This window comes from Caenorhabditis remanei, chromosome III (assembly GCF_010183535.1).
Source record: "Caenorhabditis remanei strain PX506 chromosome III, whole genome shotgun sequence".
NCBI classification, from domain to species: domain Eukaryota; kingdom Metazoa; phylum Nematoda; class Chromadorea; order Rhabditida; family Rhabditidae; genus Caenorhabditis; species Caenorhabditis remanei.
In genome coordinates, this window is record NC_071330.1 from 7,325,680 (window position 1) to 7,351,379 (window position 25,700).

The window sequence follows — 25,700 nt, forward strand, 5'->3', positions numbered from 1 at the left end:
AGTTTCGGTGGCTCGTCTCAACTTCCGATCCTGTCTAGTTTTATATAGGAGTCTCTGTCCGGGGGATAAGATGCGATGAGATGACACAGTTGTCAAGCCACGCCCCACTTTCAGATGACAGACTCCGCCCCTCGTCTCACGGAGCAGGCAGCAGAAGCAGAGTGCACACACTCACAGAGCAGCGAGAGAAAAAGAGTATAGGAGACGAAGAGACGCAGAACAGATCCCTTTTTTGGTCTTTTCTCAGCAACACGGCTAATTTTGAGAACAAATTGAAAAGAAGATCATTGAGAAGAGGAATCAAACGACGACGCGTTCTTTCCTAATCCATTAGACATTTCGGGAAAGTGATAACTAGAAAAAGGTTTGTCATGACGCGTCTGGTCATGAGAATGTGATAACAAAACGGATTGAGTTGTTGGATAAAAACAGAAACATTTTAAGAGATATCAATGCAGTTAAAAATAATTCCAAGTACCGAGATTTTCTGATTCCGTTACGAGCAAATGTGAATAAAACATCCAGATGGGTGGACTAGATATGATGACTCTTAGGATTCGATCTTAGTATTTCTGGATATCTGGAGCATTTTTCGAATTAAACATTATTCAAAGTTTATCTCATCCAGACTATCCATATTCCTAGAACAAATTGAGTCAATGTTTCTGTCTCGTCTTGTTTCTTTTGAAAAGGTCTGAGATCCAGGAAACTGATAAGGGTATCTGAGTTGTTCTAATATCACGAACCCTTAAAGGAGGTGAGAACTCAAAAAAAAATGTTGGCTCAAAATTCGGTAAGTGATTGCTCTGTGGGACCCGAACACATGACCGAACGCTCATGGGTACAAAACCGCAACCGGCTGAGCTACACGGCCGAGAACGCAGCCGCCCACTCGGGGCTTTGATAAATGTGGGTGCTTCTCAATCACAATTTCGATCATAATTTTTTTGCGTTCTCACCTCCTTTAAGAAGACTACGGTAGGTTTGTTGGGAAGTATCTACGATAGGCGAGATCAACCTAGTTACACGACAGGCTTGTCTCCACGTGGGAAGTCCGGAGATATTTTATTCCTCATCCACTTCTTTAAATTCACAATGTACTCGTATCAAATCATTTTTCCTAGAAAAAAATCAAATCTACGCGTTTTCTGGATTTCCTCCCTCACTGTATTATCCTTAAAAGTCGACTTATCGTCAATCGGCCCACGGATTTCTTGAGAATCTCATGCTTATGAATCTGTTGAAACTCCGTCATCTGAATCGTAAACCTGTCTAAAAACGAACGAGAGAGCTAATCGCGATTCGATCTACTATCACCAGCTAATCCTAGCTCAGATATTGCGTCTTTCAATTATTTACTCTTTTTATTTTGAAAAAGAAGAAGACTCCTCACCTTTTTCTTTAGACGAACCATCTCACATTTTGAAGCATTTTCTTAATTTGTGTTGTTTAGAGAAAAAGAAGAACAAATGACGAGAGTCTGGAACAATTTGTTTTTTGTGCACTCACAGAAAAACGGGAAGGAACATGTCTGACGACAGAAGGAAAAGAGAGAAGAAGCAAGAAAAGGAGATCGGAATAAAATATGAGGAACACATAACATTGTTTATCGGAGAACAAGTAATTTATGAAGACGTTGAGAAGCAGATTTGATAAGGTCAATTCACAAAAGTTCCTGAAGATTTATAGTGACGTGGAGAAGGGAAGAAGATGTACCCAAAGCCTTCAAAAGTTGTCGCTGGTTTGAATTTGAAAAGTTTCGGGTTTCAGTTGTTAAACTAGTTCACTAGGTCAACAAACACACATCAGAAGTTTAAAGAAGACGTCAATTCCGAAATCTAGAAGGTGTTCGAGAACTGTTTTTCCTAGAGATCATGTTGAATTTTGAAGTCTTCAAGTAAAGAAAAGTCAAAAGAAGAAAAGGAGAAGAAGCGTCGATCAAAATGAGAATAATAATAATAATAATGAGAAATGAGAGAATGAGAAAAGAAAGGAGGGACCACTCAAACTAAATCTTGGTTCCTTATTAGCTAATTTAACTGAGAAAAGTGACGTGTATTGCGCGTGGATCTTTTGAATTGAGCTTATTTTCATAGCTCTTCGGCGTCATGTTTTTTGTCGCCTTTTTTCAAAATTAGCTTATCATGTCGTTAGTAGAAGCGAGGGTGGAAACGGATAGAATTCATGAATTTGGGAAAGAAGAAGAAGATATGAGAAGAAAGAGAAAACGGAGAGCATCCAGATCAATTCCACCTGGATTCTCTGAGTTCAAGTGATCTCATATCAGACAATGAGGAAATATGTAACATGGAATAGAAGCTCTCGGAATTCTATCTGCCTTCTTTTTTTTTGATTCCACCCCCACCACAACCGGAAACGACCACCCGACTCCAGTCTCTTGCTCGAACGGAAGTGCGCAACGAAATGTAGTAGAGAAGAGGAAAAATGATAGAATGTACTTTGAAAGAAGATTCGAAACACTTCTGGAACCATACGGATTTCGGAGGAAACTACTCAACAACTTTCCGAAAAGTAACGTGATTTCTTTCAGTTCAGAAGGTGTGAGGTCTCCCAATACTTCGATTGAGCATCTGGAGTTTGAATACTTAGTGGAGGGATTACTGTTGAATCGGGGCGATCAAGATTCCAAAGTTATGCTGGCATATTGTAGACACTCTCTTGATGAGCTAATAGCAGTTCATTCCAGGTTTCTTATTTTAAGAACATGAACCCAGAATCCTGATGTAGAAAAGTAAACGTCATCTCAGGTTTCCACTCCAGACTCGAGTCAATAAAGAGTCAACCAGAGAAAAGGAACCTGCTAAAAAATGAAAACCCAGCGGCCTCCTGCTTCAGATGTTTGTTACCCACTTCTTCCATTTCCATTCATTTTCGAGTCAACCCGGAACGCCACCCTTCACGTGTATTAATATCTGACATCACTCTTTTGACTTGGGACCAAGACCAACAATTCAATGAACCGCTAGAGCACAAAAAGAACCGCCCGTGGTGGTCATCGAGCATTTAAAAAAGTAGACACGAGAAGGAAATAAGAAGAAAGACAAGCTGGATAATCGGGTGCGGGTGAATATTTTCTTCTTTCTTTTTCTGAAATACTAAAGAGTTATTCTTCAAAATTATCTTATAGTCCATCTTATTTTGTGTCGTGGATCCCGATATCCCTTGAGATTTTTCCACTTTAAAGTTCGATGATTTACTAACTTACCTCCGTCACACAACTTTTCAAAAATATGATTTTAGAAAGTTATGTCATCACGGCGGGGAAAATTGTGACGATTGATTGGATCAGAAATCTCAAATCGTTAACTCGAAATAGATAATTGACGTCACTAGACCTCTGATTGCACTAGCTTTAAAACATAGACAAAGGATGATAATTTGGAAAATAATTTTCGTGGAAAACGGAGGGATTTTCTGAATAAATACCCAAATAAGTACAATTTGTATGGGTGGTCTAATAAGGAAGTGTTTCTTTTTGAAGATGAAGTCTTCTCCTCCTAACAAACTAGCTAACTGGCTCAGCTGTTCCTGACTGACCCGTTTTCTCTGGAGACGTCACAACAAAAGAAGCTGCAAGGAAAGAGAGAGTGAGATGGGAAACGAGGTCAAATGAGGTCAACTACAGAGGAGGAAGTAAATCATAATTGATCTGCAGTTGATTGGATGGAAACAATTTAATAGGAGTTCAACAATTGAAAAACAAACAAAACAAACAGAAGTCACGTCATTTCAAGAAATGACGAACTAGCATGATCCGTTGGATTTATTTGGATCGGAAAAGAGATTTATCGGATACTTTCTGTACTCAGAATCTGATTCATTTTTTGACTAGTAGTTCTAGAAGTTTAGTCTTTACGAAAATTCCTGGAGACTAAAATATGTTTTCTGGGAAATTCCGAGAATGGTTTGGTCTAGAATGTTTGAATGGCGGAGTCCCAAAACCTGAAGTCTGGTTAGTTTTTACTGTATTCTAGATGATACTTTGAACTGATCGTGTCATATAACTCTCTCTATCAATCCTTACAACTATCTTTTCCAAAAAATCGAATATCCAACCGTATCCAGGTGTCTTGAAACATTCAAAGAGCATCTATACTTGTTAAATATCAATAGAAACTTCAGAGAAAGGAGAGGTGCAACCAGAAATAATGACTCTCTCGGAATCTATTCCTCCACCTGAGAATATGAGTCTTAATAGTTTTTTCTTCCTTTGTGAGCAAAACACACGCATTGAAAACCTCCTATTCTATGAAGTGTTCTTTGACTTTTCTTCCTCTTTCAGATAATTACTAAAACGGGTTTGACCTACTTGTGGTGACAGATGATGATCTGGTTTGACCCACTTCCTGTTTCTGACATCATTACGTCCACTTGCTCTTTCTATCTCTTACTTTTTTCTGCTCGCTGTCCACTTTCTTTTTACTTTCTCCTTTTTCTGCTCATTTTTTGCTCCCACCCAAATTAATGGTCCGTTGTAGCGTATCCCTTTTTTCAACTTCTGCGTCTCCATATTCTTCGTGACGTCGCCGGGAGAAGCACGTCATCTGAAGAGGACGTCGCAATGACACGCATTCCTTATGTTTTATTCCTTTTTCTCTATTCAATTAACATGAATCGAGGAGGCCAATTGAAGAACAAAAAACAAAAACTTTTTTGAATGTCTGAAAGACAACAAATTCTCGGGAAATCCATTGCCAAGAAGGAAATAAACGAAGAACAAGTTGACCTTGTCGTCCGGAAATTTGAATTTGAATTAGCCACCCTCTTGAAATCACATCACTCAATATAAAAGATTACCACAAAGATTCCGTGTTTGTGTTTTTTATTACTACTAATTTCCTTTTTTCTAAGAATTGCACTTCCAATCAAACTTGATCGAAATCGTGTAAAATCACGTAGAATCTAGAAGATTCTTGAGTAGAACTTCACGTAGGCACTCTTCCGGATGCCGAATCCATCATTGAAAGTTTTCAGAAAAATCTCAACGCATTGATCAGGTGATAGTCCCTCAGACAACTTAGAAATAAAAGGAGAATACTTTGATTGATATGAATCGTAGAGAAATGGATGGCAAGTCATGCCAGAACTTTTCCATTTGGGGGCTGTCTTTATTCACAACAGGCTTCTAACAGAGAATAATTTCAGCAGAAATGAAAGTATAAACAGCATCTAAAATGCACATAAAATAAAGTTCTAACAAGGGAATTTCTTAAATTCATCCCTTTCTACGAAAAAGATTTTCATGAATCAATGGATGTTTTGAACTGTAAAATCTATCACTTTGCAATCACTGGGACTTTTTTTACTCCGTGTTTTATCAATGATATTCTATAGTTATTACAAAAACTCAAAAAAAGACAGTTCCTATAGACTCTCCCTCGTTTGATCACTCACTTTCCGTGATCCTAATTAATTATTCAATCCACCTACACTTCAAAAACTTAAAACTTCATTTCTACATCTACCGCCCGTTTCCAAGAATCCTTTTATTTTCCGTCACTTCTTGAACAACGACGTTTTTTTAAGCGTAGGAGTTCCGGAGACGACAAATTGTTGCGACTCTTCTAAAACTACTTTATCCACATGTGCAATGAAGCGAAATTCAATGCAAACTGACCCTTTTGCTGCCCTCCAGAGAGTCACCAAATCAGAGTCTGCATCATTTTTAAATCCAAATTAAGAATTTTGCGGTGTTTCGGTTCATAAATTATGCTGACGCCGGCCTTTAATGATTTGTCTTCCAAATTTGGAACAATGAAATCCAAAAATAATTTTACAGACGGAAAAATGATGAATTTGAATGAATTCTGAATGATGACACAGATATTCGTGACGTGATTCAATTTTCTCAAAAATCATTCTTCGAACTTGTTTAAATCACTTTCAGAATTGCGTGGGGGAAAGGCAATATTCTTGAAACTGTCGACTTTCAAGTCATGATCTGGATTTTGGATTAGATGGAATGAGTGGCTCTTCGAATCATCTGATGCAGTTTTTGATATGAAACAGATCAGATCATCACAGATTAAAGCTAAGAATCAGAGCTACTTGGAAATATTATTTATCCTCAGGTATTTTTGGGCAAGGGTTGGGCAACGAAACTTTCGATTGGGCCATGTGGCGCGTGAATAGGGCACAGTGCCCGCAAAAAGGGCCACATGGCCCAGTGGGCACAGGTTGGGCGCAGGTTGGGCCACAGGTTGATATACTTGGTGGATGTGGGCACAGGTTGGGCGCTTGGTGAGGATGAATGGGCGCAGCATGGGCACGGAGTGGGCACAAGTTGAGAAACCGCGCTCTACTGCGCACTCTGATTTTTCGCCACGATTTTTCTTATTTATTTCGTTTCTTTTTCAATTTTATCGTCCTTTTATATAATTCTACTTATTTCGCACAGAAAATGAAACAAATCTAAACTCGACTTAACAGGTAAGACAGTATTTTTTATTTGTTTTTGTTTACTTTTGGTGAAATTTCAGCTGAACAAAAAATGATTTCAACAACACAAGAATCATCACCAACTACGCTCTCCAGCTGCTCATTTTCTTCTATCTTTAATTTTTTGCATTTACTCTGAATTTTTTGTTGTAATTTGTATCTTTGTAGTTTTCACGAAAAATTATTTCCTTTTCCTGTATCCCTATGTTCCATCTTCTAGTTTGACCAATTTCAGCTTATCCTATTACTTTCCATAATTATTGAAATAATTGTTTTGTGTTTGAATTTGACAAATAAATAGTAGAAAAGTACAAAAATGTGTAATCTTGTTAATTATTGTGATTAATGGGAAAGAGAAAAGGGAGCTGAATGCTGCGCGTTGAACCGAATTTCGGCACTTTGCCCACGAAATGGGCCATGTGGCCCAGAATATGGGCATGATGGCCCGCGTAGGGCGGGCCATACTGCCCATTTCGTGGGCAAAGTGGCCCAAAAATACCTGAGTCGAAAATCCTACTTTCGGTGACTCAAAACAATCCATCTTTTTACACAAACTTCTGACGAGGCGGCTCGAAAAGGGAGATGAAAATAAAAAAAACTGGAATCTATATCTGATTCTAATCACATCCATACCTTCCATTTCCAGATCCTCTTCAATTAACAAGATTCATTTTTAAATGCCGTTTAAGGTTATTCGCAACATTTCCGGTGTCAATACATCATAATTGACGACTTCCAAAGATCCAGAAGCAAACAGAACAAAATAAACAAGTTGTAGAAGAAAACATTCAAAATCACGTTATCTTGGGAGTATTGGCAGTGTCATCAGCCGATTAATTATGCCTCGGCGTAGAGTGAGAAGATGAAGAAAAAGGAACATGTGGTCAACCGATGGATCAACACTTTTTATCAAAAGAGAGAAGTCCGCAAGGGTTTTTTGTTTCTTTTGAAATTTCGGAGGCGCGGAAAGAATTATATTATTGATGTGTGAGGAGCAATTGAGACCTGGGGCGCAGTTGGCGCGTTGACTAGTGAAAGCTACAGTAGTCTGTGAGTGCAATTTACACTTCAGAACCGTGAAATTGAGTAAGACAAGTTTTAGTAACAGGCAGACTAGTATTTTTAATTTAGTACAAATGACTTTTTCGACATCAACCCAGCCATGTTTGCTCCCAATCTACCTAAACTTTGTAAGCTTCAACTTCATTTCATTCTCTAGATCCATTTCTTATACCTACAGTAACCCACGCCCCCACAGAGTATATCTTTTCCACTCTTTCGGCGGCCCACCCACGTGCGAATAGCCAGGTGAATTTTCAATGATTCTACCTGCACTCTAGTTTTCCAAACGCCTCTTTTAAAGAGTGCACAGAATGAAACAAAACCAATTTGAAACTTTTTTTGCAACAAAATTGTTTTCCAAAAAAAAGAGTGGGTCTCGACAAACAAAAAGAAACAGGAAGAGCAGTGTAGGTGGAAGAATAAGGGAAGAATGGGCGACAAAAAGTGAGTGGGACTCGTTTTAGCATTCATTTTTCCATTCAGCTCGACCCAATTTGGATGTGTATTGGTCCGTCCGCCCACTTCTTCTTCAATCCATTTGATCTAAAACCCACGTCATTTGAGCTGTACTTGTTCTTGAGTTGCAGTCAATGGATTCAGCTCAAATGAATTGGGTGTATTGAGGGGAGACATCCTAATTAGATGAGTCGAACAAAAAAGAGAAAGAGGCGCCATTGGGTATGCTCTCCACGACATCAGGCCCACTGGGTTTTGTAGTGCTGAAAGTATTGCTCTTTGTCCATTCCATCACCGACTATATTCACGCCGAGCACGTTTCGAATCTAAATATAATTATGAACTTGATGGGAATACAGTGACGTGACCCCCGTGTGTCATAACGTCATCTCAACCAACCTCCGCAACTCCAATTTTTCGTTTTTGGAGTGTTTTACGATTATGATAAAGTACGTAAAGAGGAGCAGCCAAATTGAGAATTGTAGTACTCTGGAAACGAAAATAGATCATGTAAACAAAGCTTGTGTCATTCTAAAGGCAGACATACAATCAGAAGGAAATAAAAGATTGGAAGATAAAAAGGGACCAATTGACATTCTGGGAGATTGAATACAGTGTCCACATTGAAGAATACAATTCCAACGGAAAGAAGTATTGAGTTGCCGGATAAAACCATTATAAATGGGAGCAAGAGTCTGGAAATGGGTTAAACTATTTCGTTTTTAATATTTTTTTTGAAGCTATTTTTGTCTCTTCCTACGGTTCAACTTTTAAATGAATTTCTGACAAGAGCGGTCTCCATATAAAATGTGTTTCTCTAAAAAGTAGTGTTCTGGGAGTTCAGAATAATTTCTCATAATTTGTTTAGATCGAAAAAATTCTAATCCGTATAATTTCCTTCTCAAAGATTCATCTCAACCGTTTCCAGCGAACTAAAAAACATTTTACATTGCATGAGCTTTCAACCCAAAATACTGCAAAGTCAAGTGTCTTTGCCTATTGTATTCCAGTCTATTACAACTAACAAACTCGTTATCACATCGAGAACTCATTTTTATTAGATCTCCTCCGAAAGTTCTACGTGATCTTCTTGAATTCCTCCTCCACTTTCACGCATGAGGTGGATCTTTACTACGTCAAAATTCTAAATCAGAATAGGCGTAATCCGATTTATGACCCTTTTTTCAGATGTCTCACTTGTTTTACACGTTTCTTTAATTCACTTATTTCGAGAGTCTCGAATCCAAATTTATGACGAAAAAATCAATTTTTCGAAATTTTCAAAAAATCAAAATATTTCTCACCTGAGAGCTTTGATATTCTCACTCAATTGATACCTTTCCGAGAGATTGCACTTGGCTCCTGACGATTTTTTAACTAATCGTCTGTTGATTATAACTAGCATAATTGTTGTCTGGAATAAATGTGATCTTTGAAATGAATTTCGATGAGTAACAGATGAAAACTCACTAAAGAACTAAAAATACTGAAACAAACTGTATTGATTTTTCTTCCGAGATCACTCTTCGAATCAACATAACTTAATCCAGAGCATATAGTCTGAAATTAGATATTACAATGGGTATTTTAGTTGAGTCAGAACTCACACAAGTGACGACACATAGAGAAATAAAATAAAAACGTTTCGAGTTTTCATAGTTTGTGGCATAGAAAGTTGCATAACTTCTCTCGAGTATACAACCCAATGCTAGAAATTGAATAGTAAGAAATATTGTTGTTATTTCTGAAAAAATACCTGCTGCTTGTGCTGAAAACTTGGCGATCCAGAGTGCACTATAAATCTGATATGGAACACTTTCTCTGTATAAAATGAGAAAATAACCAGAGGAACGCATCAAAAGAGCAAGTAATCGAGTGAATACCATTGCCATGTAAAGAGTTCTGAATGATTTAGAATATTTCATTTGAAATAAAGTTTAAATCTTACATGAAAAACACATGATATTTCTTGAATTGTGTCATTGCGAACAGCAGAATTATCATATAAACAATAACACAAGAAAATGAAACAGTGAGTGAGAATACTCGAGAAAAAGTGACAAGCCAATCGGGACAAATCATTTCTGAACCCATTTGGTTTTTCTTCTTCGAATGAAAAGACGGCGACTGAAGTCTGAGACAAATTACAGAGGAAGCAAATTGAGTAGTCTCGTGAGTTAGGTGCGTATGTGATTTGGGAAGTGCTTACTTCAGTCGTTCAGACTAAATATCTGAAAAAAAAACAAAAATGTCAAATTGGATGAATTCCCAAAAATCTTTACTATTAACAAACACCAGATTCTGTGTGTCTGTTTGTATGTCGCCGATCCTACCGTCCGTCCTACTGAACCGATTTTCTTCGAACTTGGACCAAAAGATCAGAACTTTTTGGATCAAACCAAAAGAGAAGATTTCCGTGTATATGAAAAAATGAAAGCAATGGAAAAGAAGATACTATCTGTTCACGATCACTCTCCGTTTTCCCAATGACGAGCAACTTTGACGGTTTTCAAAAATTACAATCCCACAAACACCGAGTTAGAAATTACAAGTGAATATATCCAGACTTGCAACGGGCCGGGCCGGGCCGGGCAGAGCCGGGCCGGAATGAAAATTTCTAGGGCCCGGCCCGGCCCGGCCCGGTCGGCCCGGAAGTTCAGTAATGAAAAAAATTCAAATTTTTTTTCGAAAATTTCCCGATTTTTTTTGAAAAATATTTCTTAAAAACAAATTTTTGTAGGTTTTGAAGGTTTTTGAAAAATATACTTGATAAAAAAAAAATAAGAAAAAATTTCAGAAAATAAATTTTTTGGACAAAAAATTGTAGTGAAAAAAGTTCAAAAATTCAAATCCGGGCCGACCGGGCCGGGCCGGGCCGGAGCTTTCTCGGCCCGGCCCGGAATTTTGCAAGTCTGAATATATCCGGCTGGATATACATCAGTTCTAGAAAAGAAGAGTGCCACTTCAAAAATGTTTCTGAAGAGGGATGTTTCAGGTAGACGACAACATGGGAATTCTGGAATAATTGCAATTTTTATCTGCGAAATCGTGGTGGAAAATCAGATCCTCATTTCGGCAGTTTTCCATTGGCCTGCCTGGAAAGTCCAACTTACCAATGTATCATACTTTAGTAAGATATACGTGCTTCCATATATTCTTGTCCAAACTCTAAACTATAAATATTCAAATGAAATGCAATAATATGAGATAGAATAAGCAAAAATTGCTTGTCCCTAGGTACTCTTCTATTTAATATCAGTCACAAATATTCAATATTTTCAACCACATTCGTATCTACATGATGTCAGAAGATTGAATACTTGAACATGATTTATTTATTAGAGAACGAATTATCTATTCAAGATTGATTATTTGTTTTTGTAATTTTCGTTGCTTCCTGTGCAAAACATGATATCTTCGTTGGGAATCCACTTCCAGTATCTACGAATATGTAAGAAGATGTAATATCTGTTTTTCAAAACGGTGTTTCAGACATTTCACTATAGCTCTGTCTCATATTTTGAATATTTTGGAGGATGGGGTATTGAAGTACATCTTATGTACTCTGTACCTATTCAGAACTTCTTGAAATCTTGAAGTAAAGTTGATTTTCAATAGTTTTTTGTCGGATGGAGCAATATTAAACTATTGCAATGGGCTGAAAAATCCCATCGGAGCATAACAATGAAAAATTCTTTGGCCTTCACCTTCTTTTGCGTGTTTCCATGAGAATTTGTCGCCTTATTATTCCCGTTTCTTTCAGCTTTCTATAAATATAAATCCAGCACTTCTTTCTTATTCTCACATTTTTCGAGCATTTGTAAATATAAATATTCTGAAAAAAAAACTGAATAATTCCAAAGTGACCACGCATTCTAAGTTGATCCTTCTTATTGATGACTGAATTTTTCACTTTTTTTTGCCCAGTCATTAAACTCAGATCATCCTTCATGGGAGGCGTTGGTTTCGAAGAATTCACGAACTTTTTATCTTTCTCGAGTACATCAGACGGTCTGAAAGGCTCATCGACCAGTAGACCAGTCTGAGCTTTATTTAGATTCTCCCTCAATTGATATACGTTGTTTCCGATGTTTTCAGAAGGTGGGATAAGTAAAGAACATGACCAGATGAACTCGTTTTTGTTTTCTGAATTATGAAAAAGTATATATTCGTTCAGAGGAATTGTTTTTATCTTCTGTCTTCTTTCTGTGTAGCACATGATCCATTCCATCTCTTTTAAGGTATACTACATTTGAAGTAAATTGAAAATTTCTGAAATAAATTGAATTTTAATCGAAAGAATTTGTATTGGATTAAAGACAAAAGATCTGATAAAATGTATTCTTCTCTGATACAAAAATCCCGTTTTGTTCACTTGATTTTCATATTTATTCTTGATGTTGAAAGAACCAACTCGTCAAAAAGGTTTATTTTCAGACGATGTTTTCCATAATTTTCTGGCAGAAATATTTTGTTTTCATAATAATTTATCGTTTTCAAACCAAACTGGAATAATATTGAAATCTCTCTAGCAATGTTTGCTTCATGATATCACTCTGATAACAAGTTTTTATCTGAAATCACTATTTAATTTGTAAATGACATGAGAAACTTTGCGTAAGTTATCCAAACCAAGTTTATGATGGCTCTAACTCCCCTCTCCTCTCGAGTATTTCTATACTAGTCTCCGAGAAAAAAATGGAATCAAGAAACTAATCCTTTCAGAATATAATAAGGTCAACCTACTTATTCTGAAAGGTATATCGAGATACGCTCCACCTCTTTCCCCTACACAATTCACAAGGTTTTATGAGAAGTGTGCGTCATTTTCATTCCATTTTTCATTCACTGGATGTATTTCCTTTTTCTTTTCTCACTCTCGAATTCTGATTAGATTCTCCCACATTTTCCCATTGTGAGAGCCTCGATTGATTAGATTTAATCATAAAATACAGACATAGGAAGTACGTGTTCTGCTGTCTATTCTATTTTCAACTCTCTCTCTCTGTCACCCTTTTTAATAAGTGGAAATGAAGAAAAAGATGTAAGAAGCCGTACTTCTTCCGGCCGCACAATTATAAATTCACTTGATTATAGTTATACTTTCATCAAAAGACTTCATTCTTCAACTCCTTCTTTCATTTCTGTCACGTATCCATTTTTCTTCCCTTCTGCCTTTTTTTTTGGTTTTCGGGAAGAGAGATTGTGCATTCATCTTCTTCTTCACTTTCTGTCTTCTGATTTTCTATTTCCCTTTTTATATTTTTCCATTTTATTTTCATTTTCTTCCAGCAATCATGAAGTGTATCTTCTTGGTTCTCCTTGTCCTTTCCGTCCTGTCTTCTGAATTCGAAGCTTTGTCTCCGTCGGATCTTCAACTCCAGAATACACTTTTCAAACCGTCATCGGTTGTCTTCCGTGCGAAATGCAAAATGATGTGCTCACAAATGTGCTCTCCTGTTTTGGTAATGATATGATTTTGATTAATATGAAATGAATGAATGTTTTCAGGGAGTCTGTGATCGGTACAACAAATGTGTTTGTCTCAACAACTACCGTATTGTCTGAAACTTATCATAATCTGATCTGTGATTTCATTCAATAATAAAAATATTTCCAGTTACGTCATTTTCAATTAACAAAAATTCGAATTTCATATTTGAATATATAAATAGAAATAGAAAATATACATCAAAAATCAATGTAGTCATTGTAGTGAATGTCTTCTGAATTAGATAAACACAGAGACCTCCAACATATTTGCTTCGAGGAAACCTACTACGGCTTCAATCTATTTCTTGCGGATCTTATCCCATTCAGATCAAAAAATGAATTAAAAAAATATTAGTCATGTAGTCTCGAGCACATTGAGCAAGTTCTAATTTAAGGGACTTATCAATTTATGGAATTGGGAAGTTCCATCCCGTTTTTGTGGTTAAAACTCTCTGTGATATGCTGGTCAAATTGTAGAAATTAAATAATTCTCCACGCGTTCCACAATCCAAAACTTTTTTAAAACATAGTACATTCGCTCAAAACTATTGAATTTCCTTTCCTCATTCCCATTTCTTTATTTTCAAATAACTTTCATCTGATAAATCCAACTAGATTTTTTCGGTCTGGAGCTATCCTTAAAAGTGAGTTCATTCGAATTTCTCCCCCTCAAAATACAAATTTTCCAGTGGGTGATCAATATTTATGTCTAGAGCAAGTAAAAGAAGAAGGAAAGGTTCCACCGTCCATTCCACCACCTCCGCCACCTCCGCCAGCACAAGATAAGAATGATGCTCCACCAGCACCTCCGCTTCCTCCGACTACATCATCTTCTGCTCCTGATGCAGCGTCATCAACAAAAAACTCAAACGCACTAGTTCCAACAGTACCACAAAATCCTGTTTTTGAAATTGATCCGTTTGAAATGTTCGTTCTTCATTGCAGCTGGACACATTTTAGTTAAACATTTTTCAGAGAGAGAAACGAAGAGGCACTCGCTATTGAAGAATTATTTGGCGCTTATGATCAGGAAGAAGAAAGAAAACGTGCGAAAATGGTAATTCATCTAAGCATCTCTTTGTTCTGAAATACTCTGAACTGATTCCAGATTCGAACAGTTATTGGAATAATCAACTGTGTTATTGCTTTTGGTATCATTATGTGGATTCTCACGTTGTACTCCGGACTACATGTACTTGATATAGGATTTATCGATAGTCTTTTCATGAAGTAATCCCATTTAAATACATTCTTTCTCAACTGTCTTCAATTTTAAAAAGAAGTTTTCGATTTTTTTAAATGAAGATGTAAACAAAACGATTTTAGACTTTTTCACGAATGATTTTATTGGTGTTTCAAAAGAAAGTCATGCAAGTTTTCTGATGAGATAGGGCAAGTTGATACACTTGGAGAATTGTTGAAGTGATTGTTCTTGATTGGAGAATTTCTATCTGGAAATAACATTTTCATAAAATAACAAAAGTGAAAAGCAATAGAGAAGGGGGAATTTCATTCATTATTTTAGATGAGAATGCCAAAAAAAGTGATCCGTTTCAAACTTTACAAAGTTGAATTTGAAAGACATGCATTTATTTCAAAACTAAATCCTACCGTTTCCAATCTTCTCTGAACTTCATTTTCCGTTAAACACATCTTCACTTCCTCCCAAATTTCTGTTGCTTCCGTTAGATCACATCCAAGAATCTTCACAATTTCCGATGAAGCAACAAGTGTTTTCTGGAAAGAAAAAAGAACTCAGTGACGTGACAAGTCGGTCATTAGACAGAAAAAAGAACCAAAAAGTAAGAAAAAGTGCTGAGAAACAGCTGTTCTCTTCTCTTATTTACCTCGTGTTTTGAAGCAGTTGGAGGAGGAAAAGTTGGGCCAGAATCCATTGTTTTTAGCTTTTATCTCAACTATATCAACAAGAAATTGTTGAAAATGAAGAATAAATTTCCGTTTTATTCTATCCTTTTTTTGTACATCTTTCCTACAAAAATAAGGACTTCCCGTTGTGATTTTCTTCTCTTTTTTGTATTCTTCTTTTTGCAGAATCATCGCTGTTTTATGAACTCTTTTCTTCGTGTTTTATTTTTTCAATGGAGAAGAAAAAACTGTGGAAAAAAGAAAAACGGAACAAAAAGAAGTGAAAATAGCATATAAAAAGAGAAGAGTTAGAGAGGGAAAGAGTGGATAGGTGAATGTTATCAGACAGTTTCCTTTTTTCGAAAAAAAATTGGTGTTTATCATTTCAAAACGTCATTTCGCAGAACATTTTGTTAGCGGACAAACGACTCGCCGAGTTTCTTTCTTCTTCTTCTATTTCATTTGTTGAATCCATCGAAATTTTTTCTGGAGTGAAATCGAAATTCCCTGATGGTACGAGTTTCATAGAATGGTTCGAAAATGTATTTTCAGTGCAAACTGAAATTCGGGTGACTTCAATTCATAGTTTTTCAATGGCCTTCGGTAGGATCTCTACTTTGATTTTCTAGTTTTCTACAACTGTGGAAAATATTTCTATATGAATGTCTTTTAAAATTCATAAAATCAATTTAATAGCTCTTTTTCTGTTCTCTCGTTTTGATAAATCGTACTTGAACTTTCCAAAAGTACGCACTGAATATTCAATTTTTTCCACATTGATTGATCTTTAATGTGGAAGAATTCTTAGAAGAAGTCACAAAGTTTTTATCAAATTTATGAATCAGCCCGCCTATTTTTGTCTTTGCTCAGCACTGCTGGAAAACAAATAAACCTATCAGTTCACCTGTGAACAGTTTCATCAATTCTGTGGTTGGGCGTTTCCTTCTATGTCGAAAGTCGTCACCTGACAACTTCCAGCTTGCTCTTGCTCAGTATATCAACTATTTATCTCTTTCCACCCATTCGAACTGTGTCCCCTTCATTTCAGTTGTACTTGCAGTTATGCTCACTAAAATTAACTGATTTTTCCTCATTTATCAATATTTCGCTTCCCCGCAAAAACCTGGTGCCACCCCGTTCTACCTGCTTAAAACAGCTGATAAGACAGTTCAATTCGCTGCTTCTTCTGTTTTCTTTCATTGATTTTACTTGTACTTTCTTCTCTTTTTATGAATCAAACTAGTACAGACACACTAACTATTCTGTTTTCTTTACAACTGTTTTTGTTAGGATTGAAAACAAATCCAGTGTTTGAATGTTGAAGATTTATATTACCTACTTGGCAGAAATCTTTTTTTTGAACATCTGTTCATTGAAGTGGTTGTATCTGCGCATGTGTTTTTTCTCAATATTTTTCTCATTCAAATTCCGTCATTTCGTTAATTTTTCATTTACAGTCATGCCACGTCTATTCAATACAATCTGGAATACTCTACGTCAATGTATTGGATTTCAAGGTCCACAAGTGGTTGATGACCAGGTAACTTTGACTTTTGATATTTCACTCATGTAATAAAATTCATTCCAGGAACACTATCAGCCCATCATCCAACGTCCACCTTCACAACAAAGCAGATCAACATCTCCAAATTCCATTTCTGAATCTGTTTCTATTTCTGTCAGAAGTTCTGGCTCGGAAAGTAGTCACGAAGGGTGGAAAGAGTTAGAGGAACTTCGTAAAGGATCCCATCGCGCCTACATCAGAGATATTTCGGTTAGTACAGGTGACACTTTGTCTAGAATAGTTTATTTGCTTTGCAAGGCGTTTATATTTATTTTCAAAATAATTAGATGAGTCACACGAAATGAAACGGTCAAGATAATGAGTGCAATGTTGCAAAACTATCCGTTTCTAGGAAAGAAAACAAATGTAAATAGACTGAGAGCATCATGAATCATTTCAGTACGACAGATACCACAAAACTGAAATATTTCAGATCGAAAATCCGTCCTTGACTAGTGAAGATTCTGGATACGAGTCAGCAGCAGCCATCTAGAAAGTTGACTTCTATATTGATACCACATCATGTAAATGCATAAGTTATTTATCTGTATTTCACTTTTAGATTTACATCATTTCTGAATATTTACCGGTTCTATGTACATATTTTATTAAACTCTGAATTCTACTTTTCCAAATAAACACATTTTTCTGAACTTTTTATTTCACCAAAAGACTACAGCCGAAAAAAGATATAGTGAGGAGTAGGGTCGAAATGAAATTGCCATAAAAGCCGTCGTCTCTCTTTCTCTTCTTTCCAATTCAGTTTTATGAAGGCACTCTAATTAAACAATGACTATTCCAAAATGACCCTTCGTCTCCGCCTTCATCTGGAGAAGAAGGGGTGCTCTGAATAATTGGAAACCGGAAAAAAGAGAAAGAAGAGGATCTACTATTGTTTGGATGGTGATGATGACAGATGGTTCACAATGAAATGGGTCGTCTTCCTTCTTTTTACCAGCTCTTTCGCAATACGAAACTAGTCTTTTTTGAAAAGAAAGTTCATCAATTTTTTAAAAAATTTCACAGAACTTTCAGTGCCCAAGTGTTGAAAGTTATTGATAATGTTCGCAAAGATTATGGTTCAATTGTTCAAAATTAACCTTTGGAACAACAAGATTAAAGCAGCAGTACCTTCAAATCGATTCTGACTACTGTGAACCTAAAGAAAGGACGAACCACTAAAAAACTAAATCTGCTCTCTTATGAACTTTCTTATCTATCCTTTTCTTCCCATTTCTCAAATACTCTCCGTTCCATCCAGCCCCACTTCTCTTCTCCCTATTTCCGTCGTTTCATCTTCTTCTCATTCGTCTCTTCTCCAGATGACCCTTTATTTGAAAGAGTCTTTCAAGAGCCTGTCCTCCCTAAAGGGTATCATTGTGTCTCCCACTCCGTCCTCTTTTCATGTGTTCGATGATAATCCAATTGCCGCTGAAGACACACGACACCCCGATGTTGCTCCATTTGCCATCCCGTTTTCCTTATTTCCTATTCAAATTCCAATGTTGGCACAATAATACTCAACTCAGTACGAAGTGTAGATTCGCAGTGCTCATTAGGGTGATATGGAAATGCCGTGGTTAATATGTCTTTACCCAGATCTCTAAAGATCTTGATAACTTAACTAGATTCATATTCATAATACTCTTCCTTCATCTTTTTATGTCTCCCAATCTTCCAGTCGGTTGAGAGATATTTCATAAACCAACCAGTTCATAAATCTTGACATCTCACTATCAAGATGAACCTCTTGTCCATTCAATGTGCTCCGAAACCTCTCCGAGCATCCATCCCTTTCTATACTCATTCTTGTCAACTAAATTTAGTCGTGCCCTTTTCTCCGTCCATCTTCTCCTTTTTTGTTTCGAAACGAAACGGGAGCGGGCGGCTCGTCACAATCGATTCTGAGGCTGCCCTGCGCCCAACGGCTCCCCTCCTTTCCATCCTTTTTGTTGTGCTCCTCGAGCAATTGGGGTCTCGTCCGAGTGCATTCCGGGAGGAGAAGAAAACGACAACAAAAACGAAGACGGAGAGTATAATTGACGAGAATTGGTAAAGCGTCTCTGCTTCTTATGACCTTACCCGTCAGTTGGAGGTTCCCAATGTCCTGTTTTGGTTGTAAATGTTTGGATTTATGAGTTCTACCTCCACGACACACGAAGGCTGTTGTTTCACCCCGGTGCAAAAAGTAATTTAACCAACGTCGTCCTCCCAATGCCATCTGCCAATTTTGTCCCCTTCCTCCGTCAGTCTGACTCGCTTTCTTTCCAAAAACCGCAAACGAGGAGCAGAAGCTGAAGGCCTCATTCAATCGTTTTTTTCCTTTTCCTATTTCACATTCTCAACACGAGTCGGTTTGAAACGTTTGAATTTAAAATTCAACGAATTTCTATTACCAACTGTCAACATTTATGTTTCACCTTTTTACGTGGCCCTTCTTCTCCTTCTTCATTCTAAATAAGAGTACACTTCTCTAGTTACATCTTATTCATTCAGTTCCCACCATCTCAACTATCTCCGTTGTTTAAAATGAGAGAGATCGTGCACGTTCAAGCTGGACAATGTGGTAATCAAATTGGAGCCAAGTTCTGGGAAGTGATATCCGATGAGCACGGCATTCAACCCGATGGAACCTACAAAGGAGAAAGCGACTTGCAGCTGGAGCGCATAAACGTCTACTACAACGAAGCTAACGGTAATTTTGCAATTTTATTGATTTTGAAGAAAATAAGCTTTTTGGTTTTATATTTTAAGACTACAATTCTTCTTTCTTTTTCTTTTTTTGAGTTTTGTACAGCGTGGCATTTGCGCCCTATCGGAGACAAAGAGACGTAGCGAGACGCAGAGAAACCGGCATTTCTTGCAAATACAAACAGTAATTTGTGTGGTTTTTCTTTCCCCTTCTCGCAAAATTATTGTTTTTACGTTTCAAAAAATATTCTCGAAGTAACACTCACGATAAATAATTGTTTTTCGATGTTCAATAACTTTGTAATATATTTCAGCTGGCAAATATGTTCCACGAGCTGTACTTGTCGACCTCGAACCAGGAACTATGGACTCTGTTCGTTCGGGACCATTCGGACAATTGTTCCGCCCGGACAACTTCGTGTTCGGACAGTCCGGTGCCGGAAATAACTGGGCCAAAGGTCATTACACCGAGGGAGCCGAACTCGTTGACAACGTTCTCGATGTAGTTCGTAAAGAAGCAGAAGGATGTGATTGCCTTCAAGGATTCCAACTGACTCATTCTTTAGGAGGTGGTACTGGATCTGGAATGGGTACTCTTCTCATCTCAAAGATTCGTGAGGAGTATCCTGACAGAATCATGAGCTCTTTCTCAGTTGTCCCATCACCAAAGGTTTGTTTTTCTAGCCTAGACATTTTCTGAAATTTAACTTTTCAGGTCTCGGACACCGTTGTCGAGCCGTATAATGCCACTCTTTCCGTTCATCAACTTGTAGAAAACACAGATGAAACTTTCTGCATTGACAACGAAGCTCTTTACGACATTTGCTTCAGAACTCTCAAGTTGTCAAACCCAACCTATGGAGACCTCAATCATCTTGGTATAGTTATACCGTTTTGCCAAAATAAATTTGTATTATTTCAGTCTCGGTTACAATGTCTGGAGTAACAACTTGTCTCCGATTCCCAGGTCAACTAAATGCCGATCTCCGAAAACTTGCAGTCAACATGGTTCCATTCCCACGTCTCCATTTCTTTATGCCTGGATTCGCTCCACTCTCTGCTAAAGGAGCACAAGCCTACCGCGCGTTGACTGTTGCTGAGCTCACTCAACAGATGTTTGACGCGAAGAACATGATGGCTGCTTGCGATCCAAGACATGGACGATATCTGACTGTGGCCGCTATGTTCCGTGGACGCATGTCGATGAGAGAGGTCGATGACCAGATGATGAACGTTCAGAACAAGAACTCTTCATACTTCGTTGAATGGATTCCAAATAATGTCAAGACAGCAGTTTGTGATATTCCACCAAGAGGCCTCAAGATGTCAGCCACATTTATTGGTAATTCGACTGCTATCCAAGAGTTATTCAAGAGAATCTCTGAGCAATTCACTGGTGAGTTACTATAATTTTGAAATACTTCCACATAGGTTGTTTTCGTCCTTCAGTTTTTTTTCCTTTCTCAACTAATTATTTTCAGCAATGTTCCGTCGTAAGGCCTTCCTCCATTGGTACACTGGCGAAGGTATGGATGAGATGGAGTTCACCGAAGCCGAGAGCAACATGAACGATCTGGTGTCCGAGTACCAACAGTACCAAGAAGCCACTGCTGAGGAGGATGGAGAACTCGATGGAACCGATGGAGATGCCGAATAAATAGCATACTTACCTAATCTTCCGTATAAAAATGTATTGCCTGCTTCCTGCCATGATTCGTTTCTATTCTTGTTGTATCACATAACTGTGTACTTCGTTACTCTTGACTACATTCGTTTCGTTTTCTCTGTGAGCTTCTACGCACATTCCAATTTCCGTAATCCTTCTCTGATAATAATTCATCTAGATATATAAAATATTATGGCATTGAACGAGAGTGTTGAGAAAAAAAGAGTTGTTGGCTTCCCTTCTGCATTACTTTTCGTCGACATGACAACCGACTCTCCGCCCCGTCACATTTATTTCACGCCGGACTGAACTCGACGAGAAAGCTCTAGCACCTCGTTTTCAATCTAACCTATTCTCAACTTGCAGGTGAAATGTTTCACAATACATTCCAAAGTGGACTTTTATCCGTTCTCTACAGTATTGGAAGCAAACCATTACAAATATGGGATACTCAGGTTTGTGTTCTAGAAATGTTATTGATTGATTAGTTTTATTCTATGTCATTTTGCTCGCATCAGATACAAATTCTGTTCGCTGCACTGACGTATCGTAAGTGTTTGAATTGCAGATCAAAAACGGTCATGTAAAACGAATAACCGATGAAGAGATTCAATCTCTGGTTCTCGAAATCATGGGAAACAATATCAGCACTGCTTTCATCAGCTGCCCGGTCGATCCAGACAAGACGCTCGGAATCAAATTGCCGTTCTTTGTAATGGTTGTCAAAAACATGAATAAGTATTTCTCGTTTGAAGTACAAATCATCGATGACAAGAAGATCAAACGACGATTCCGTGCATCAAACTATCAGTCAGCTACTAGAGTAAAGGTACAGTCCTCAAAATTACTCTAATCCTATTTTATTTTTTCAGCCATTCATATGCACAATGCCGATGAGAATGGACGAGGGGTGGAATCAGATTCAGTTCAATTTAAGTGATTTCGTCAAACGTGCGTATGGAACAAACTACGTCGAGACTCTCAGAATCCAGGTAAAGAACGCTTCATCGGCTTTTACAAGTCGAAAAGATGACTCCTTTATTCATTTCTTTTTACAGATTCATGCCAACTGCCGCATTCGCCGTGTCTACTTTGCAGATCGGTTGTATTCGGAAGACGAGCTGCCAGCAGAGTTCAAGTTGTACCTTCCGATTCGTGGCCAATTATCCACGCAATCACCTGCATTCGCAATGACATCTGAATAACTTTCTAAAGATCTCAGTCAGGCTAACTATATTAAAACTTATTTTTATTTTTAACATTGTGATTGTCACATAATAAATGTCTAAAGCGATCGTTTGCAAATATAGTTTTTACGTTTTTCTACCCTATAGATAACCGACACAGATTTATTTGGTGAGAGAATTTCGGAATTCTTTTCTGCTGCTTTAAGTGTAGGTAGAACTTTTGTCATGTAATCCTTTAACTTCAAAAACACTACAGTTTGAAAACGTGTTTTGAATGTTGAACATTCTATTCACCACTCAAAAAACAATCCCTTAATAATTGCAGTAGATTAAACAATGAAACAAAAACCAGTATTTCCATTTTCATCTGTTCTTTTTCTGCAACTGAATGTGTGCTGTTGGGTCTCCTCTTCACAAACATGAAACTTTATTAAAAAAACAAAACAGATGAATTTCAAAGTTTCTCAGAAGTCGTCACATGAATCCCCGAATTCACCTGTTCCGAAAAATCTATAACATTAAGAAATTTATTTAGTATTTGATTTTATCGTGAATTTCGAGAGGCTTTTTCTATTTTCATTTCGACGTGAAAACATTTTTATCTTTTCTTTCCTATCTCTTTCTGGGTCACGGAGCATCTGGAGCAAAAAAGAATAAAAAACGAAAATGAATTTGTATCTCGTTGAGCGGTTTTTGATGTCTGATAACGTTTGCGCAATTTTATGATTTCTATTCTCCTTTTTCTATTTCTTCTTCTCGATCGAACCGACGGACGGGCGGCTCATAAAATATTCCGATCCACCGAAAGACATTGAGAACATCTGGAAACACGAGGAAAGAACTCTCTTTTTCAATTGACAGAAATCGGTTCAATGCGGGAAACAGAGAAAAAGAAGAAGAAGAAGTCACACGTCATCTGACTGACACTCTTCAATTCAATTTTTCAACCCGATGTCATGTGAGCTATTTGGTGACTAGAGAACTTTTTGTTTTTTAGGTTTACTTGAAATGGATGTGAAGATTTCTGAGTGACTTCCAAAGATAACATTGTGGTCTTTGGAAGTGAGCACGTGTAGACTTATCAGCATTAGATCTACACAACATCAAGTCCCCGAGTATGTTACTTAAACATTGTGCTCTTCGATGTTTGTCCAGGTGTTTCGAATTCACAACCATATTTGTGATTCCTTTTTCTAAACTTCAAACTTCCTATCTTTGATTCTTTGTATGCATAAGCATTGTTCAAGGTTCTGACAACTGTTCTTCTGATCTCGAGTTTCGGTTCTACTCATATATATCTAGTCCATACCATCAGAAATCTAAAAGTAAAAAAGTTGAGTTCGGAGATCTTGTATCCAATTGGACATTGTATTCTTTTCAAAACACTATATTACATTCTTACAGTAGATTCAGGTAAGATTGAACAATTGGATTTTTGACCATCTTCCACTTGGAAACCTCTCAGACTATTGTAGTTGAATTCTATTCCCAGACGATCAGAAGAATACTCATGTTTTTCGATGCTTTAACTAAAAAGAGTACACTTTATAAATATTCCATTCGAGGACTCTTTCACTCAAAAAGTGGGTTGTCTGATCCATTTGCTCCCTAAAGAGCTCCTTTGTTACAACAGTTACATTCTATTTTTTGGTTCGCCTAAGATTTGTTTAGTCAAGAGAAAAAAGAAAAAAGAGAGAAGCCCACAGTGATGTTAAAATTATGTAATATCTTTGGTGTCTCTCTCCAAAAAAGCTCTTCTCCTCTTTTTTCGAGATAAAGAAGACGGGGATTCTACTTCTTCTTTTTCTTCTTTTTTCTTCTTCTTCTTCACCGCGCACACAGCTCTTTTTGCCTTGCTCTCCTTCCAACACTGCTCCACCAAATCCCTAATAGCTAATGAGGTCTTGACACGGCTGACGGGAGACGGAAACGAGGTAATATATAACGTGTCGAAACGCAGACACACATACATTTCATCCTTCTTTTCACTAGTTTTCCCCACTTCTTCTTCTTTTCCCGTTACTGCCCACTGGTTGGTCATATCGACTGAATGGGAGATGCGCGGAAGACGAGACGCAGACATTTATACAGAAAGAGAAAGAAGTCTCCTCCTCTATTCGGACGCCACATATCGCCAATGAGAGAGATAGAGACGTCTCTCTAGATGTGTGTTTCAGTCAATTTCAGATGTTTTCAGACTCAACACATTTCTCGCTCCGAAGATCTCGAAAATAACGAAACGAAATCTGATACGATAGCGTGTATAACATATCGTTTTGTTCAGTTCATCTCTAGTTTCCACAAGCAAGACTTCTTTTGTTAGTCCATAAGATTAGTAGGTTTCCACGTCTACCACGTAAAAATAATCCCTATTTCTCTGTCTATCATTCGTGTTACTCTGCGTCATAAAGCTCCAAGCCTTCTAGGTTTATAAAAAGAGAAGTCACTTATAAATAGGACTCTTCAACGTCATCTACCATTATTGTCTAGTGTTTTTCCTTCTTTCTTGTGATTTTTCTTGGATGAAACTGGATCTGGAATGGGACACATGTAATTTAGAATTGAGAAAAGTTATAATTTTAAAAAATTGAAGTTGTATCCGGTTCCTTTCTTCTGTTTTGTCCTATAATTTTCCTCTCTCAGAGTTCGATTCTCCACTTCTAGAGCGTTAGATTCCCCTTTTATTAACCATCTCTTACATGTAACCCTTCGATGAAATAAATAAATTTAATTTAGATTCTTCTTCCAAGACTTAGATATAAACAAATTCAAATTCTGATTTTCATATTCTCAATTTCATATTCTGATGTATTTTCCGTGTTTTGAGGTTATCTCAACGTTATCTTTGTCAGTTTCTTTTTCAAACCCTTTTTTATGTGGTTTTTTATTCCCTGATTTTTAACGTTCCAGCCCCATATACGAAGCTTCCACAATCTAAAGTTGTTACAAGAATTCTCTAATTATATTTTTTATCTGGAAAGAAAAAATACCGTTCCCTTCTTCTCTATCCTTTGATTCTTAATCTGAAATTTCCTACAAGCTGCCAAGTCGATCATCAAAAATCAAAAACCATGAAATCTGTCATTTTCTGTCTTCCACCCATTTCAGTGTTCTCATTTTTATCAGTTGACCTTTTCTTGATTCTTTAAAAAACTGGTATCTTTTATCATTGACCCAAGAAAAAAACGAGAGAGAAGTAAACATTCTTCTCATCTGTATTTTCTCTTTCTCTCTTTCAAAGTTTCTTTTTTCTCCT

At 37.2% G+C, this 25,700-nt stretch overlaps 6 protein-coding genes across 6 annotated transcripts; 4 read left to right on the top strand and 2 right to left on the bottom strand.

Annotated features, from left to right (window-relative positions):
• Nucleotides 1-8,216: 8,216 nt before the first annotated feature.
• Nucleotides 8,217-9,981, bottom strand: GCK72_009710 (uncharacterized protein; the record flags this gene model as incomplete). Its single annotated transcript, XM_003112876.2, has 8 exons — nt 8,217-8,303; nt 8,377-8,466; nt 8,525-8,672; nt 9,282-9,391; nt 9,448-9,537; nt 9,585-9,685; nt 9,734-9,879; nt 9,926-9,981. 8 exons carry the CDS (start codon nt 9,979-9,981, stop codon nt 8,217-8,219), a joined length of 828 nt encoding a protein of 275 aa, XP_003112924.2.
• A 3,293-nt stretch (nt 9,982-13,274) lies between these two features.
• GCK72_009711 (uncharacterized protein) lies at nt 13,275-14,704 on the top strand (the record flags this gene model as incomplete). The annotated part of the gene is made up of 5 exons (XM_003113260.2): nt 13,275-13,442; nt 13,489-13,534; nt 14,160-14,397; nt 14,446-14,527; nt 14,579-14,704. The coding sequence occupies 5 exons, from the start codon at nt 13,275-13,277 to the stop codon at nt 14,702-14,704; spliced, it is 660 nt and encodes a 219-aa protein (XP_003113308.2).
• A 121-nt stretch (nt 14,705-14,825) lies between these two features.
• Nucleotides 14,826-15,365, bottom strand: GCK72_009712 (uncharacterized protein; the record flags this gene model as incomplete). Its single annotated transcript, XM_053727501.1, has 3 exons — nt 14,826-14,921; nt 15,082-15,207; nt 15,318-15,365. 3 exons carry the CDS (start codon nt 15,363-15,365, stop codon nt 14,826-14,828), a joined length of 270 nt encoding a protein of 89 aa, XP_053587078.1.
• A 1,430-nt stretch (nt 15,366-16,795) lies between these two features.
• Nucleotides 16,796-17,393, top strand: GCK72_009713 (uncharacterized protein; the record flags this gene model as incomplete). The annotated part of the gene is made up of 3 exons (XM_003112971.2): nt 16,796-16,876; nt 16,925-17,110; nt 17,334-17,393. 3 exons carry the CDS (start codon nt 16,796-16,798, stop codon nt 17,391-17,393), a joined length of 327 nt encoding a protein of 108 aa, XP_003113019.2.
• A 2,036-nt stretch (nt 17,394-19,429) lies between these two features.
• Nucleotides 19,430-21,248, top strand: GCK72_009714 (uncharacterized protein; the record flags this gene model as incomplete). Its single annotated transcript, XM_053727502.1, has 5 exons — nt 19,430-19,595; nt 19,906-20,261; nt 20,307-20,469; nt 20,514-20,987; nt 21,073-21,248. The coding sequence occupies 5 exons, from the start codon at nt 19,430-19,432 to the stop codon at nt 21,246-21,248; spliced, it is 1,335 nt and encodes a 444-aa protein (XP_053587079.1).
• A 380-nt stretch (nt 21,249-21,628) lies between these two features.
• On the top strand, nt 21,629-22,462 carry GCK72_009715 (uncharacterized protein; the record flags this gene model as incomplete). The annotated part of the gene is made up of 4 exons (XM_003113337.1): nt 21,629-21,712; nt 21,826-22,086; nt 22,130-22,249; nt 22,316-22,462. 4 exons carry the CDS (start codon nt 21,629-21,631, stop codon nt 22,460-22,462), a joined length of 612 nt encoding a protein of 203 aa, XP_003113385.1.
• Between the last annotated feature and the right edge of the window lie 3,238 nt (nt 22,463-25,700).